At 38.7% G+C, this 17,477-nt stretch overlaps 1 protein-coding gene across 7 annotated transcripts in view; it reads right to left on the reverse strand.

The window, feature by feature from the left end:
• Nucleotides 1-15,796, reverse strand: part of LOC141787434 (multiple C2 and transmembrane domain-containing protein 2-like) — a 52,925-nt gene extending 37,129 nt beyond the window's left edge. For 3 of the 7 annotated variants that reach the window (XM_074665791.1, XM_074665790.1, XM_074665785.1), the window contains exons 1-2: nt 15,180-15,340; nt 6,028-6,616 (exon numbers count right to left, since the gene is read on the reverse strand). In XM_074665791.1, the coding sequence (XP_074521892.1) occupies nt 6,028-6,564 (537 nt within the window). In that variant the 5' untranslated portion in view covers nt 6,565-6,616; nt 15,180-15,340. Of the gene's footprint in view, nt 1-6,027; nt 6,617-13,682; nt 13,739-15,179; nt 15,341-15,652 lie in introns of those variants that run through there. The other 4 variants (XM_074665789.1, XM_074665786.1, XM_074665787.1 and 1 more) reach the window with 4 other exon arrangements.
• Between the last annotated feature and the right edge of the window lie 1,681 nt (nt 15,797-17,477).

Genomic DNA, 17,477 nt, shown 5'->3' on the forward strand with positions numbered 1-17,477 from the left:
TGGTGACAGACACAGAGCTCTGCAGTGCAAATAAATGAAGTGCTACATTTTATTTAAGGAGCTTATTTTTCAGATGGAAAATAATAATAATCCTAACTGAATAGCACCTTATCGGCTGTGCATATCGGCAGAAATTTTCATATCTACCGATACCGATAAACGTGTTTTTAAGCTTTTATCTGCCGATACCGATATTGTGCATCCCTAGTTATACTGATGGATATCTAACATAGAAAGATTGTGATCCACCAGAGTGGGTGCGAATGGGTGTGAATGGGTAAGTGTGACCTGCGGTGTGAAGCAGCTTTGAGTAGTCCATGACTAGAAAAGCGCTATATAAGCTCAAGTCCATGTACCATTTGAGCCCGATCCCATTTGCCTTTCCACAGCAACAATGCCCTCTCGTGGTAGGCAGCGTGTAAGGCGGATGCTGAAAGCTGCAGTTGTTAAACAATAGCGTGACGCCGTGGTAGCACAACACAGCTTACCCTGCTAATAAATCCAACGAAGGAGAAAAAAGCGACACAGTAAACAAAGAGCAGAGATGGAAGACATGCAGCATTTCGTCCTCTCTGTGATTGGCATGTAGCTCTTTGATACAAAGTGCAATCAAGCTTTGTTTCAGAGAAGTCTGTGTGCCGCCAGGAGAAATGCAGCCGCTGTCGGGGTAAGTGACGATTCCTCCGACCAATCAATGGCCTGCAGTGTTGTAGCTCCACCTTCGGATCAGTTCAGTCTACGGAAGGGTCCTTGTCTTGGTTATTTTGGGATCTGTTCCGGAATAAGTCAGTGGAAATGCCACACAATTAGCACGCCGTAACGAGACGAACTGAACCGGTCTGCTTAGTGGAAACGTGGCTTAAGTGACACAACTTGGACTTATTTTTTTTTCACATTTCTCCTTTGTTTCAATTTTTCTTTTCTTTTTTTTTTTTTTTTAACCATTTTTTCTTAGTTGTTCTTTTTTGAACCAAAATGCCAACTAATACATGAATTTTTGATACACTGTAACAGTACACTTCCTGAAGGCTTGATGCTGGTCACCTGGTATCAACTGGCTCAGTGTTCCAACCATGACCTGCCACAGAGGCAAGGAGGAGAACACACACTGAGCACTTTTCTTTAAAAATATTATGAATGAAAGGTGTCACCTGGATTCTGCTGAAGATAAAACCATCATTACTCATATGATTTAAAGACAATTTCCACATAATGTTCTTTTTGATTTTGTAACATAAACCCTTAACAAAGAATCCTAGGAGTGTTTCTTCTCACTTTGTTTTACTCTACAGCAGAATCATTTGGGATTCTTGGGTTTTGTACTGTAGTTTAAAGGGAGCTGTGAGGGGTTTCGAAGTGATCTTGAAAAAGCGTTCCTCCTAGATATGTGTCTGATTGTAATCCATGCTTTAAAATGAGATTTTCAGTGTCAACATTACAGGTTACATGTTATTTCAAAATGCTACCTCGCAGCTTCCCGATGGTGTCAAGCAAGACTGGATTGATTTACAGCACATCTAAGTCTCTTTGGCAACACCACATGGCTGATGAAGTTTAAAAGTGACAAGAGAGATCTGTGTTTTTCTCTGCTAAAAACAATTTCTGTGATTGATTTTGTGTTGATGGTGGACACTGGAGTCTAACTGTTAGACAGAAAAACGACAGAAGAGCAGAAGAAAGATAAACGGGAGAGTGATAGAGCATGGGCTAAAGGCTAAAAGGGCTAAACTGTTTGTGATGATGTTCATTCCAACCCACAGTCAGCAGTTATTCTGCAGTGGTCTGATCAAACTTGAGAGTCTATCAATAAAATGAAGAGTGAGGTTACGCTGGCTCTGATTGGTAGATGACTGGCAGGATCAAGCAAACCAGGATTTACTGATGTTACACATTACAGACATGTCTTAAAGCACCAGGCTGTGAGTAATGCTAAACATAAACAGCTACTAAACTACCTACAAACTGACAGTGTTTCCTTGATGTCATGTTAGCCTACAGATATGTCAGAGCACCAAGCTGCCGATAGCGCTACATATAGCCAGCTAATACTACACTGGCTTGATGCCATGTTTCAAACTGTGGTGCTAAGTAACTGTACTGATAAAGACCTGACCACGGGGTGTTGTATCCAGTAAAAAGTTGTCTTGAACAATGAAAATTCTTTGATCAAATCTTCATTTAAGTCCAAAACAAACACACACCTCGCTTTATCTTTGTGACAGTGTGCGTGAAACTGCAGGCCAGATGGTGGCGAGACAGTCCAGTTAAAACAGATCCTTCATAGCATCTTTAAGATTGGAACTCAAGGAACAATGAAGAAACTAGTTGGAAAGTTTAAGCTGGAAAACCAACCTGCCAAGCTGACTAATTTGAATGAACTGAAGTTAAAGGTGGAAGAAGAATAGTTGTGTTCATGATAAGAAAATCTAGATCAATGTAAAAAAATTAATATCAACAATTTGCTCTCATGTTGCTTGTAGTGTGGCATGAATAAGTTTCTTGCAATAAAATAAAACCGCAACTATTTACTTTAATCCACCCATGTTGATTCATTAATTTATTATTAATTTATTATTAATTTATTGATTCAAGCCTGTGAGCAAAATAAAGCCTGAAGAAAGATTTGCAAACTCTGAGTAGCAATCATCAGAAGGGAACAGGCTGCATGTTTTATCTCTCACTAAAGCATCAAAACAAAAGCATGACTGATCAATAAATCACAAAATTTATTCTCAGCAGGAACTGAAGGTTTAAATTTCATGCCAGTCTGTCTGATAACAGTTGAGACCGTTCAATAAAACTTAACTGTTAACTTAAAATATAACTTTTGGTTAATGTGTTGAATTTCACTGGATTAACACCTTTTTTTTTAGATATTTCAGTTTTTCTTCTGTGATAAGGTTTTCAAAGTTAAATAGCAGTTTGTGTAGGCGTGCTGAGGGTTTAAGATGTCATGTCATCACAGTAATATTATCAGGGGTGGGGTGCATCCATCAGACAACATTCACTGTTTGCTGTCTTGGTTTAGACTCTGCTTTCTTCATCTTTAGAGATCTAACAAGGCTGATAGGCTGATTCTGTATTGCACCGCACACTAATCTAGGCCCCAATCACACTTATAAAACAGTTCAAAGGAGGATGAAGAGAAATATGGGCGGGTAATAATCAAAGAAAAATATTACTTACAGGAAAAACATACAAAAGCGCTCCTGTGCTCCAGAAAACTGTTCATTTTCAAGCGGGAGAATCTCAGCCATATCTAACTGAAGAGCAGCACGCTTTGATCCAAACAGAAACTAATCACACCAAGGGCAGCTGGGTGGAACCAAATACAGGCGGAAATGATAAGGGACCATTGTTTCCCCATCAGGTCATTGTATTTCCATTAAAAGAGATATTAATGAGTAGTGTAGTGACCTGTGAGCCCCAGTCAAGTGTTCAGCTGAGGAAGCAAACATTATTGTGAACAAACAATGAAGCTTCACTCTGACAGGCTTGTTCTGTAAATATGGGTAATAAAACACCATAATGCTATACAGACCAAGGCTTCAGAGCCGTAGGCAACGATGGAATTGGTCCTGCTTTAGGAACAAAGCGTACTTTACAATGACTGTCACTATTCTTATGGAAATGTCTTTCACCAAACACTCACCAGATATACCTGTTCGACTGCCAGTTAATGCAAATATCTAATCAGTAGGGGTGGGTGAAAAAATAAATATATTTACATATCAGGATTTTTTTTAAATCAATTGAAGTCCTTATTTTTATTCTTTGTTCATAAGCTGGGTTCAAAAAAAGTTGAGATGTCAGATACTCTGACTACATCCTAAAAACTGACTCACAAGTGATGTTCATTTTTTGGAAAATATGGTTCCAGATATAGTCTACAGACATCATCATCATCATTCCACTTTTTTGTTTGGCCTGGTGTTCAAAGAGAGGCCAAAAAATCACAAAATAGTAAGAGAATTGAATTGGGACAAAAGCATATCGTCCAAGCCCTAGTAATCAGCCAATCACATGGCAGCAACTCAGTGCATTTAGACATGTGGACATGGTGAAGAGGAGCTGCTGAAGCTGCCAAAGATTTAGGCAACTGTGCAATAGTTTGAATGCCTTGTACGTAATTGCTCATTTTCTTCTAATCAATTATTTATGTTAATTGAAGCATTTTTTAATATCTTCTTGAACAAAGTTTGCATCAGCTGTGTTGTAGGAAATACAATGAAAATAAAGATGTATTTCTTTTCTATTCTGAAGTTCTGCAGTATCATCTTGTCAGTGCTGATTCATTTACTTCCCAGTGACAGATGATGTTTCTGAAACCAGAAACCATTATAGTTTCAGTTTGAGCATCCACTATGAAGAAGTTAAAAATGCTGTACCATCTTAATGTCACAATGTCACAAAATTACTTTTCGTTTTATAATTTCAAAAACTAAATTAAAAAAAAAAAAAAAGAAAAAAAAAAGAAATGAAAATGATTTTTTTTCTGATGTTTGTTTCTTTTACTTGTTACGTACTGTCTGTCTGTCTGTCGGTCTGTCTGTCAGTCTGAGTATTAGTGTTAAAACATCACACAAGAAAATAAAAGGCTGTCGAGTCAACCTACAAATTGGGGAACAACTCATCTATGTCACCCTCACTAGTTGGCATCAGTAATAATATTTGGGTAAATGACTGATAGAAAAAAAGGAAGTTCCATTACACTCCTTTTCAACTGTGAGATAACCTGGATTTTCATTAAAATCACCTCAAACTTGCAACTTTTTAACCTTTTATTGTCATGTGAGGGGCCTTTGTACTATTATGAACACATACTGTGAATGTAGAAGGATATTTTTGGTAAATTGATTTCCAACTACAACATTCTTACTCTAACTTTACAACCTTTTAATTTCACATATTCCACATGTATTGGTATTTACATCTGTGTAAAAACACCCATCCATGTTTACTTACTGCACCTTTGTTTATATATTTTTCTCTCCACTCCTCAATGTATGTACTTGCTCAGGCCTTTCTTCAGCTCAGTATCAATGGTAGTTTCACTGAATATAGAACATTTTTTGCTTTTCTTCCAACTTATTTAGGCACATGTATGCATGTTTATTTTTTGCTTTTGTTCAGCTGTTTTTTTTTTGTCTTCCTTGTGTCTCTCATTTTTTTCTGTCTTTCTCTTATAAAAAGAAACCTTGTTGCCCTAACAACTTTTTGCCCTAACTTTTCATGAATAAAAACTTCAGTTGAAAAGAAAAAGACAAAAAGTGCATCTTTCTGAGTCCAGTGTGCCCCTCTCCCTGTCTTTGATCTTAGTGCACTTTTTATATTCTCATTGTTTTGTCTAAGCTGACATGCAGCTATCCACCACATATCAGAGCACCAGGTAGTGCTAGTTGTTGGTTAAATTTGACTGTAACCACTAGACAGGAGCAACACATGGCCAGCACAGGGATGTGGATGTTAACAGAAGCTGACTCGGTTGAACTCCCACATTTTCTTTGCCTTGTTGATTTTCTGTCTTCACCTTCCTCGTAAAGTAATCAAAAAATTCCTTAAAGACTCACTAAAGGTGTATCAAGTATGTGACCGTGCCAGTTCATTAACATGCCACATCCTTGTCGTGGCTGATATCACAATGGTGCTGCAGAGGCGTGAGGCATCAAATCTCGTGCCTTAGCCGTGTAAAAACACACACAACAACAGTTTACCCAGGGCTGCTGTTGACTATTGAATTTGGAAGGGCTTGAAATTGCAATATCATCCAGCTCCACCAAGTTAAACTTTGTTCATCCAACGCAAACACACATGACACCACACACCCACTTCTGTCAACAAACCTGCGTAGACAGCAGGAGCACAAAATCTCTTTCCTGTCTGACACAAAATCCAATACTGAGGCTTTTCCTCCTCTCAGGCTCTCTGTTACTGATCTAAGGCATCATTCCACATGAAGGTCTGATCACGAGTCTGTGATAAACGGATCTATTCTTTCTTATATCAATTCACTGGCAGAGCATGTACCTGTAAGCTGTCCTTGGAGACCCCTGCAGAGGGGGAGTCTGGACTGTAGACGGTCATCATCTCAGGCAGGCCCAGTTCTTCAGGCTCCATGCCTCTGGTAGCTCTGTGGTAAGTCTCTGGAGAGCTATCCTCATACACACTGTTGAATGACTCCTGAGAGGAAGCCCAGTCTGTGCAGTCTGAAGGCACCCTCAGCGTGTGCTCACTCCACCCATCTCCTCCTCCTCCTCCTCCTCCTCCACCTGCCTCCCTCCTCAGACCACTCCCACCTCCTCCAGGGCCTCTGGCAGACTTGACAAGCGGTGTGGACGGGCTGCTGTAGCAGGGAGAGCTGTACTGTTGGAGCTGTACCCTGGGTGGAGCCAGAGCGTACTCCTGTCTCATGCTCCTGATGTCGGGAACAGAGGAGCTCATACGGTGGTCCATGCTGTGCTCCGGCTTGGCCGATGACTTGCTGGGGCTCGTCTTGTCTCGGCGGAGGTGCGGCATCATTTTTTGGCGGAGATGCCGCAGCACGCCTGGCTTCTTGGAGTCCATGATGGGAGGGAGGGTTACTCTGTTTCTAAGATGTGGACATCACTGACACCTGCTGTAAAACACAGAGAGGGAGACGAGTCAAGCACTGGGAGCAGTTTTGACAGGTTTTCATGGCATGTTCTGAAAACTAAAAACATGCCAAAGGGATGAGTAATTCACCTCTGTTGGCCAGACAAAATTAAACAAAGTCTCATGAATAAATAAATGAATGAGTGAGCATTAAAGCTTGACCTGGTTTTAAGAGGCTCACACATAGAATAAACCATTAAACTACATTCATACTCTCAAGTATAATAATATGTTGTATGAATCAGTGCTCATTGTGTGTATGACACTCAGGCACTCAATCAGGGCTTTTTTACACAAAATGTGTATCAGACACATTTTTAACACCCGATATGTCACCAAAAGAATGAGGTGTGTCTTGAACACCATTCCCTTTTTTATTGTCACAAACAGGTACCTTCTTTTCAACAGTGCGTCTTTTTTTCATAGAAAACTGAAAAAACTTTTCGTAAATAAACCTTGAGGAATGCTGGTTTGATTGAAAACACTTCTTTATTTAAGACAAGTGACCAGTGAAGGGATTAGAGAAAATCTTCGCAACTTGGGAGCAGCAGAGGGACTGTATTGTACTAATGCAACTGAAGCTGAGCTGATGTGAAGAACAGATGGTGGGACAAAGAGCAACACGTCTGCACTGAAACTTCACATTGCTGAAAGCAATAGAAATTTTCATGTAGGCTTAGACTTGTATGGTAAAGATGATGCTACTTAGAAGGAAAATCCTCCATGAATGCAGGATATCTCCCTGCAGCAGTTAGCCTGTTAGCCTAGCTTTCTACTGGTTCTGGTGGTATTTTCCTAAAGAATGGCTAAGCTGACCAAGATTGGGAGTGCTTTTATTGAAAAAAGTACACCATACAACCCTGCTTTTAAAGAATAAAAAAAGTCTCTTAATTTACAGAAGCTATGAGATCAACATCTACTCTGCAGTAGGGATGGGTACCAAGCTAGCTACTTTTATAGGTACAGACCAAATTCTGTCAAAAGTACTGAGTACCGATTCACATAAAATCCAAAGGTACCATGCTAAGGTACATAAACGCATCCTTGTGACTGTGAGGGGGTGGAAGAATAGGCGTTTTTACATGCTGAACATAAAAACAGCATTGCAAGGTTATATATTGAGTAATAAATATGTTAAATGAAAAAAAAATATATATTTTTATATTAAACAAATTGGTATTTTTTACCACATGAACACAAAAAGTACCGAAAATTGGTAACGTTGAGTACTGGTACCAATTGCCATGTGTACCGCATCGTGTCAAATATGAAAGGTACCCATCCCTACTCTGCAGGTTCTTTACCGGCTGCCCCTTCTTTAAGTAACTATTATAGATTTCATCTGTGTGTTGAAAAAAAAAAAAAAACCTTAAAGCTTCAAAACTAAAAACTTATAATCTTAAAGATTCAAAGATTTCACTATCATCAATAATTATTTCATAAACTCAAGTTTGTAGCTTAGCTCATCTGAAAAGCTATTTACTCAATCGGGAGTTTGTACTTGTCAAGTATTACAATGAATATTACGAGAAAACATTTGAAAATAAAAATAAAAAGTTGACCCCTTCACTTTGTGCTTTTAAACCCAATGAAGAACACCCCTCATGGAGTAACTTAATTTGGAAAAAGCATGCACGCATAATTATAGACCTATTCAAAATATTCTTTGTTAATTTGTTTTGACATGAGAAAAAGAAACTAAAAATACCAGTTTTGGCTGTAGACAGAATGAACATTTAATTTTTATGTTACAATGCAGTATTCTTAACAGACAAATTTAGCTTTTTTATCCTTAAAAGTGTGGTGGGTAAAAATAAACAAATGCTGGTGTTAATCTTACTGTTAATGTTTTAGGATTTATTTTTTAGATGTTTGTTGACAGTTCCCATGGGTGGCTGAGTCACGTGTCATACCTTCAGCAAAGTCACTCCTCTTATATCAAACAGGATCTCTTTCTCAGTGAAACCAGCAAACAGCTGCCTCATGAAGCGCTCTCTGTTCATTGTTAGCGTCACTGATACTTCAAGCAGTCAGGTCTTTATGTGATCTCTGCAGCACAAACAGCAGTGAAACCTGATTTTGTAAAGCAACAGCCCCATAAGCCTCTTACTGGCCTTGTTTGTATTGTCTGAACAGCGAGCGATGCCCTGTCATGTTGTCAGCTGGTCAGGGGAAGTGGAGGAAGGGAGGGGGAGGCCACAGATCAAAGAACGAGATAAGAGCCTGTGTTCACAAACTCTGCAGACATGATGTGTGATGACTGGGAGTGAGTGCAGAGTTTTTGATGGAAATATGCATTTTAAAATATTACACTGATGAAGGATCCTGATACAGACACAGCAGAGCCGCAGACAACTCAGGTTTCACTGCTACATGATACATGGCGGCACAGCTACAGCGGAATGAAGAAGTTTTCTCTGGAGTTAACTTCATGAAACTAAATCTAGTTCAAAGAAAATGCATAAAGGGAAAACTCTTTTTTATATCCCAGGTTGAGATTTTTCCAGCGTGACCCAAATACAAGGATTAGAAGGAAGATCACTAAAAAAGGCTGGACTGAACTGCCACTAAAATTCACCAATCTAACAGGAACAGGTAACTCCTCACCTAAGGAGAGCAAACAGCTGCAGGGGTTGTAACTTAAGACTGATTCTCATATTTCCCACTTACTTATTAGTTACCAACAGAAGCTACAGTCACAGCAGAATTACCAAACTAACCCAGCCCACTTCCACAGTGACCAGTTTATCCAGCCTGATGAGCACCGGTCTGAGCTGTACCAGTCTGACACCAGAAAGCTGGAGCTTTCTTCAGCTCCAGTGCAGAGAAACCAGTCCATCTGCATGACTGTTTACTGGAAGAGTAGCCACCATTTCTTCTTTTGTCTTTGCATTTTCTTGTTAGGGTGTTTCACTCCAGAGGATTATGTCAGAATGTCTTACAACTTCTACTCTTAGAGCAACAACTTTGTAAGCAACAGGTGCAGCAAAGGTCAATGAATGCCATGTTTTTGTTCATTTGAGGCATACTCTAATGGGACTGGAAAGGACACCACAAAGAAGAGCAAACACTACAAGACTGAAGCTACAGCCTGGAAAGAAAACATGGTGCTTTGGTCTGCGAGGGCAAACAGCAGACTTCCTGGGAATGCTTTGAAAGGCTGGGATAACTGTCATATCAAAAAGACTTTTATGGTTTTATGGCTCTGCTTTTTGGTTCACTGACTCTACCCTCGTAGCTGAAGTGTGAATCAGACCATACACGACAGACACAGCTGATTAATCAGACCAATGAGGAGTCTAACTTTGAAACTGTCTTTCTGTACCACATAGAACATGCCACAGGTCCTAATGGTAAAAAAAAATATACGCTGTAAGCCATTTGCTCCATGCATTCCTGCATTGACAACATTTTCAATGTCACAGACTACAACAATATAGCAGCAATAATCAACTGCTGCTCAACATTTATCAGTTCCAACAGGATCAGATGAGTGAGAAGTAAGTTAAGGGAGGAGTTTCTGTTTCTTGAGAGGACTAAGTAGTTAAACTATGTGCATATTTATGTCATTCACACATTCAGTGAGACACTGGAGTATACGCTTCGAAACCGGAGCTGTGACAGGTAACGTTGAACTGATGAGTCTGCTCAAATTTTGTAAACTGACAGTAATAAATCAGAGTTCACTAAGTTTTGTTTGAGAAGATATTAATCTTTCTAATATTGAAAACATGGTTAAAACTAACAGTGCTCAATATTCTCACTGAACATACATATTTTCAAAATCCTTTGTAGTCATATGTTGTAGAAATCCCTGAAACTGCCTGTAAACTGATCAAAATGGCCTGTTCCAAAAATAGCATGAGGTCCTCACAAGACTGGCTGAAATCATGAGTGTCATGATCCTAACTGGTTCCTGTCACACCGGGAGGGGAATGGCCAGAACAACAAGGACAGCCCATAGCTTTGCCCCTTGCAGGCCTCCAGAGGCTATCCAATCAGAGAGAAGGGTTTTTTTGGTAGGGCCGGACAATTAATCGGATTTTAATCGTGATTTCAATTTTGCCCTCTGACAATCATAAAAACAATATAATCGAAGAAAAACAATTAATATGCGACATGGTGTAGATGTATGCAAGTTCCTGTGCTTCATAGCTCTTCTGTGTTCCACGTGCAGCCACAGCGAGTGTGTGTGTCTTATGTGTATCAATAATACTGTATGTGCCACTTGCTGGTTCTTTAAAGTTGTGTTTAAATCAGTACTGAAGTTTTTGAATAAATGAATAATTGTGTATATTAATTGTGATTTCAATATCACTTAAAATAATCGGGATTCTTATTTTTACCATAATCGCCCAGCCCTAGTTTTTGGAGTGTGGAGCCTTAAAGAGACAGCAGCAAAAAAAAAGATTTATTTTATTTCAGACAGAGGCTAAAATTAAGGTTTTATAAAACACTAAAAAGAGAAAATTATTATTATTATTATTATTGTTTTGCCGTTATTTTTGTAAAGCCCCCCCAAAACGCACATCATCACATACTAGAACCACCATAAAGGTTTTCATGACAGTTGTGATTTTTTTAATATAATTAAAAAAAAAAATTATTTATCATGGTCATAGCTTTTCAAAATAAACTAATACAACCTTGAGGGTCACTGAGATGTTCTAAAAGTCTCTATATTTTAATGTGCAATTGATTTTGTAACAATTACACTTAAGTATCATAACATTACCCCATCTCCCCTTTTTTGCCATAAGTGGCATTAGGAAAACTTTGAACAGTAAAAATCTGTGGAGAAAGTTGTGATAAAATATCTAAGTATTGGTTGAGAAAAATGACAGTTGCTCAGGCCTTGGAGATGTTGCAAGCTTTAGACTGTGGTGAGTTGGATGCTGACATGATGTCAGGAGTAAATGTGTTATTAATAGTGTTAAAACGTATTGCTGGTGTTGTTTCATTCTTTCTAGAGACATGCTTCCAAAGCAGATGTGGAAATTACTTAATTAGTTGCTCAGAAAGATAGATTTTAATATTTTGAATCCAGTGATCAAAATGATCATTCATGGGGACTCCAGTAGTGATGGAGTTCCAGCGCTTCTAATGTTAACGATCTTACATTGCTACAAGCCAATACAACTCAATCACTCTACACTGTCTTAATCAGAAAAAGGAGTGACTAAAAGATCTATATGCATTTGATTGAACAGGAAAGCCACACCTGCAGTCTTTATGACAGCAGGTAGTGGTGCTCATGGAAAATGAAGTATTCGTCCCAGAAACTCCTGGTTTCATTGAGAGGGGTTACCAAAATCAACGCAAGGGGTGAGTTTTGGCAAGAAGCTCACAATACAATTTGCCTTATGATACTTGGGTCACATTAATATGATAGTATATCCATATATATCACAATATTGTGATCTACTGCGATATTCTACACAGTTCACTAAGAAAAATAGAGATGATGTAAATGTAAATCAAACAATGTTACTCAAAACTGAAAAGAAAAATTAATTCCAAACTATTTAATTGAAAACAACTTTTCTATCTTATTGTTTTTGAAATACTGGTAGTCAAATGCAGTATACAAACATACAGTGCATCAAGTTTGTCACTTTAACTGATAACACTAATGTTACGAAAAAAAATATTGGATGAAAGACGTGGCTAGTTGGTGTAACTGATAAATGTCAGATAATGTAACCAATGTTTTTCATGAATAATCTAATATTACATAAAAAGTTACTTTGTATAAAATTTTATTGGTCTACTAAATTGAAAAAAAAATGTTCAAAACTTATTATTGCAGCTGCACTGAAATTTTGGAAAACTTTATTTACTATAGAAAACTTTAACTATTTATTTTTTATGTTTTCATTTAGCTTTATATAAATCATGCTTATGAGTCTGGGGGAGCTGTATAATAAACATGCTTGAAGGTATTTGAATGCAGTTAAGTGTTGGAGTTTGTTTCAATATTTTGACACCAATATTTTCCCTTTGAGTGTAAACTAATATTGGCTTCAAATATTGAATATCAGCCTCCTTGAGTACAAATAATTGGTATCGGTATCGGCCCTGAAAAATCCATGTAGGCCTATCTCTAACAAAAACCCATATTAACAAGTTGAGAAATGATTTTTTTTTACGATTTTTTCAGTTATGTTTATTATACAGTCTATCAGCCACATACAGTGAGCAGCTCTTCAGTGCCATCTACCACAGTGGGTGGTTGGGAGTCATCCTGTCTGCCAGGTTCAAGAGTTTGACAGATTTAACTTGAGCTTCACTGGTTGAATGTTGTATGTTGCAGATGAACAAGAGCTGAAAGACCAGCCTTGACACCAAAGTCTGATGTACAGAAACACTTTTATCAAACTTTGATTTTTAAAGTATCGGTCTGTTCAGATCTAAAGGGCCCAGTATGTCTTCTTTAAGTATGTTTCTGCTGACAGCCTGCTCTGTGGACACATGATGGCTGCGAGCTCCAGGAGTCCCTCTGCAGGTAACCTTGCACAGACCCTCATCTCAATGATCTCACTTACATCACATTTGAGTCATTTTTACTGAATCTTTACATCTGGGAAATAAATCAAGATGACCCAAATCAAAACCAAAAAACAAGCCCTATTAGTCAAGACAAATTACACCAATACCACCCTTAAGTGCTGAGTGCTTCAAAGTAAGTTGATCAAAGTGGCGGTATATTCAAGCTAACATTGAAGCATGTAAAAAAAAAAAGAGCACACACACACACACACACACACACACACACACACACACACACAGGTAACCTCAGTATCTGCGCTGTAAACAAAGTCTAGAAAGCAGAACCCAAAAAGATGAGTTTGACTGCAGGAACAGTCACCCCAAAGGTGAGCACTAGAGTGGAGGTCTTAGAAAGAGTTTAACAGATGAAACGCTATAAGAGAAATGGTGCTGACACTTTAACAGGACATTCAACATTTTCAGGCTGTGATGTTATTATTTGACAGCTTTCGAAGCTGTGAAAGCATGTACAGATGTGTACCTGCTTTAATTTGTTTTACCTGCATGAGATCTCAGTCATCTGAATGGTTCCTGTGAACAGTGAGCTGCAGCAGTTGTTATTACAGCAGCTGGAGCAGGCTGACACATGCACAGTCGCCTGCTGGAAAAACAAGCACACGTCCCTGCCATCACTCCAAAATGAGGTCGCCATCGTTACAGGCAAACAAAGACAGTGATTTTACAAAATGCCAGTCAAGGCAGCAATAAATGACGATGGCCTTTTGAAACAATACTGGGTTAATCCGTTGTTAAACATGAAAGCACTTTTGATGACCGGATCCTCCTGATATTACAGATCTGCTTTATGGACAAGCAATAAATCTGTCCGCTGAAAAGAGATAAAATATCATGTGACCTCTGTACACTTTCTCATCCTGACAGCAGATAAATGATGGTCATATTCTGCACATCATGGTGAAACATGGTGACAGTTTTTTTTTCATTATTCCAAATGCACTTAATTATATACAGCTTAATGACAGAGTGGCAGTTGTGCAAATCTTTTTTTAAGCTTTTTCCCTCAGTCGGTGAGTCATGTTGAGCAACCTCACAACAGCTCTGTCTAAAGAAGAGGAGGAGGAGAAGCTATTTCCTGAAACTGTTTCACACTTTGTGGTTATCACTCTTTGAAATGAGGCAAGACTTTTACAGCAGCCAGCACAAAGACAATAAAACATAAGAAGAAGAAGAAGGAGAAGAAGAAGAACAAGAACAAGAACAAGAAGAAGAAGAAGAAGAAGAAGAAGAAGAAGAAGAAGAAGAAGAAGAAAAGAGTGGCAAGTTCTCCTGGATGTTAAAAAATGTAGTGGTGAGGTTAGAGACTTCAAGCTTTGAGATGCAAATCCAACAAAAGAGCAAAAGCTCCCGCAAGGAAATTTATTTAGTGAGTACACTGTCCTGGGGGGATTCTAATAACCCCAGGTGCAGCAAAAAGTGTAAAAAGTGCATTTCAGTTAAAAAAAAAAATAAAAAATAAATAAATAAATAAATTAAAAAAAGGCAGTCTGCTCTCCCCTCTCAGTATCTAGCGTGTCCTCAAAGTGAGAAAGGGGGCTGCAGAAATCCCCCTGACTGAATCTTGCAATATCATTGTTGAAGCCAAATTCATGTTATTTCATAATTCTGTAACCTACATTGAGTAAAAATGGGGTCTGGTTGTAAATTTCAGCAAACAAAACACACGTTGGCAAACATGGCCTGAAGTTTGCAGTAATGAAAAACAACTGCAGCAGCACCAAGAATGAAATCAGACTGGACAAAACCGTTCCCAGATGCCTAAAGGAAGCTTGCCCTTATTTTCCCTTTCGATGCAGATGCAGAAAGGTCGCATGAAAGTTTCCCACGCTGTTTCCAGATTGACTTCCTACCTGTCCGCCAGCATAGATATAACCGAGCAGGAAGAGAGCTCACCTGAACAGCCCCACCTCACAGACCCCCACAGGTAAACGAACTTTTTGCTCATTCCATAAAGACAGGCAGTAAAACAACAACTTTACCTTTCACTCGACGCTGCGAACCTCCAAACGGCTTTTCTATTCATCTCATGGCTGAAATAAAGTTTGGTAAGATGACCGAAGGTAACAGTTTAAGACATGCACAGAAATGTGAGCATAGTCTGTCACACTTCCTTCTCTCTGTGCGAGCATCAAATATCGAGCCAGACTCGACAGCGCCTGTTCACCGGACAACCTTCAAAATAAAAGCCCCGGAAGCCAACCAGCGCGGGCTGAAAAGACCCCATTTCAGAAGCATATCGCATAGATAGTACGTTCAATGACATATTTGAAGAATTTATCACGGCTTTATATATCTTGAGAGTGTAAACCCAATTTATTATTTCAATACCTTATTTTCAACAGCATGTGATGCGAGTTTTCTTAGTGCTCACAGAAGAAGTTACATTTCTTCTTTAAAACCGCAAACCCCACCGTGGTTCTTGCTCACAGGATATAAAAATAGGTCGACTTACCCCACTCCGCTTCTTTCTCTCACGCATAGCCTACAAGACGCCCAAGCTCCGGTGCAAATATCTGTTTTTTTCTCCACGTGGACGGAGCAGTGTTGACATCCGTGACAGACGCACGCGCTGCGTCACGGCCGTCATGATGATCCATACGTGGGCCTTGACACCCTTCATGAACTCTTCAGTCAGATATCTACCTCATTGTCTTATAAAGTCTTATGGAATTTGGGGAAGCCAAATTATTAAGAAACCACCATCCAAAATTAAAAATGTATTCATGTCATATTCTGCGTTGAAAAGTATTGTAGCCTGACATGCAGTACCTATATGGATATCAGCGAGCCAATGCAAGCCTGTCACAATTTTTTCAACACTGCAGTTACTCATATGCAAGCCATATGCAACAACATTAGGGGAGACTGGGGATAGCTTTAACATTTTCAACATTTCTGTCTCTAACTTTGAGCTTCTTTAACCTAGTGTCTTCAAACTTCTGTACGAACTGGCTTCAAGTGTCTGCTAATAAATGCCCCAGGAAATGTCTGTGCAACATGGCTTAATCTCCGTTACATATTACAATTAGGGTGAAATGTAACATGATGAAATAAGGACAACGACTCAAAATAGTGGAACTTTTTTTTTTCCAAAACTTTTAAACAAAATTGTTGAAGTTTTGCAGAGTAAAGGATTTAACCCCATAACCCGCACCATAAAACGTGTCACACTTGATACATGAGTTTCAGAGACCTCTATCTCATCAACATGGTAGTTTCTTAAAAAAAATAAATAAATAAATAAATTAAAAAAAAAGAAAGAAACGTGTATTCTATCCCCTTGAGGATTATCATTCCACTACAGGGCCCTGATGTTGTATTTTTTTGGCAATTTATTTCACAGGCCAGGTTTTTCCAGGATGCACCACACTTCAATCTGAACGTTAACAATCATAAACTGAACAAAATGTGAAACTGTGCACTGGCTTCGAAAACTAAACATTGTTGTGTGTTTTTTTTAATACTAAAATTTAGAAATAATAAAAATAAGGAAAACATGTTAACATACACTGGTTTCAACAACAGGAGGTAGGTGCGGTCGTGGGTCTGTCTTGAGTAGTTTGTGAGTTGGTGTCACTGTCAGACAGACAGTGGTGAGGGGTGTATGGCACCCCTAGAGTGCAAGCTTGATGGGCCCACAGATGACATGTCATGCACTTAACCCATTTTTTAAATGTTACAACTTACCGCAAGCAAGTTTGTTACACAGTCCCTGAGCACAATAGTGATGAGCAAGCTTGGCTTACAACTCAAACATTGCCACAAACAATCTGAATGAAAGATAGGCAAACAGATAAATAATCAACATGGTAGACATTATATAAGTTCAACTACAAAGCAGGCTGTTTTTTCACAAAATAATTTGAGGAGAGAAAAAAAAAACATTCTTACCTCAAAATGACGTTTTCCCTCACAAATTTAGCTGTGTCTGCTTTAGGGTACTACTTCTTCACATGTGAACGAAGGGCTTCTTAACTTGATTGGAGAAAATGCAAGTGTTAAAACGAACCCGTGTTACAACTGTCCCCGGTTGCCTCTTCTAAAAAAACTAACTGATTTTCTTTTTAGACGAAGACAAAATAAATAAATTACACATCATTAGCTCTAAGTAGACTTGATTTTATTCTTTTTATTATATGGAAACAATTTCCTCTTGTATCATGATTTGGTGACATATTTCTCATAACTTAAATAAGCAGGATAGTTCTGTGGCAAAAACTGGCTGCACACCTGCCACATGCCTGCTCCATTTGCCTTCACTAATGAAAACAACAAAA

This window comes from Halichoeres trimaculatus, unplaced genomic scaffold (assembly GCF_033239565.1).
Source record: "Halichoeres trimaculatus isolate MK-OKI-2021-1 unplaced genomic scaffold, fHalTri1.1 fHalTri1_scaffold_3, whole genome shotgun sequence".
NCBI classification, from domain to species: Eukaryota; Metazoa; Chordata; class Actinopteri; order Labriformes; family Labridae; genus Halichoeres; species Halichoeres trimaculatus.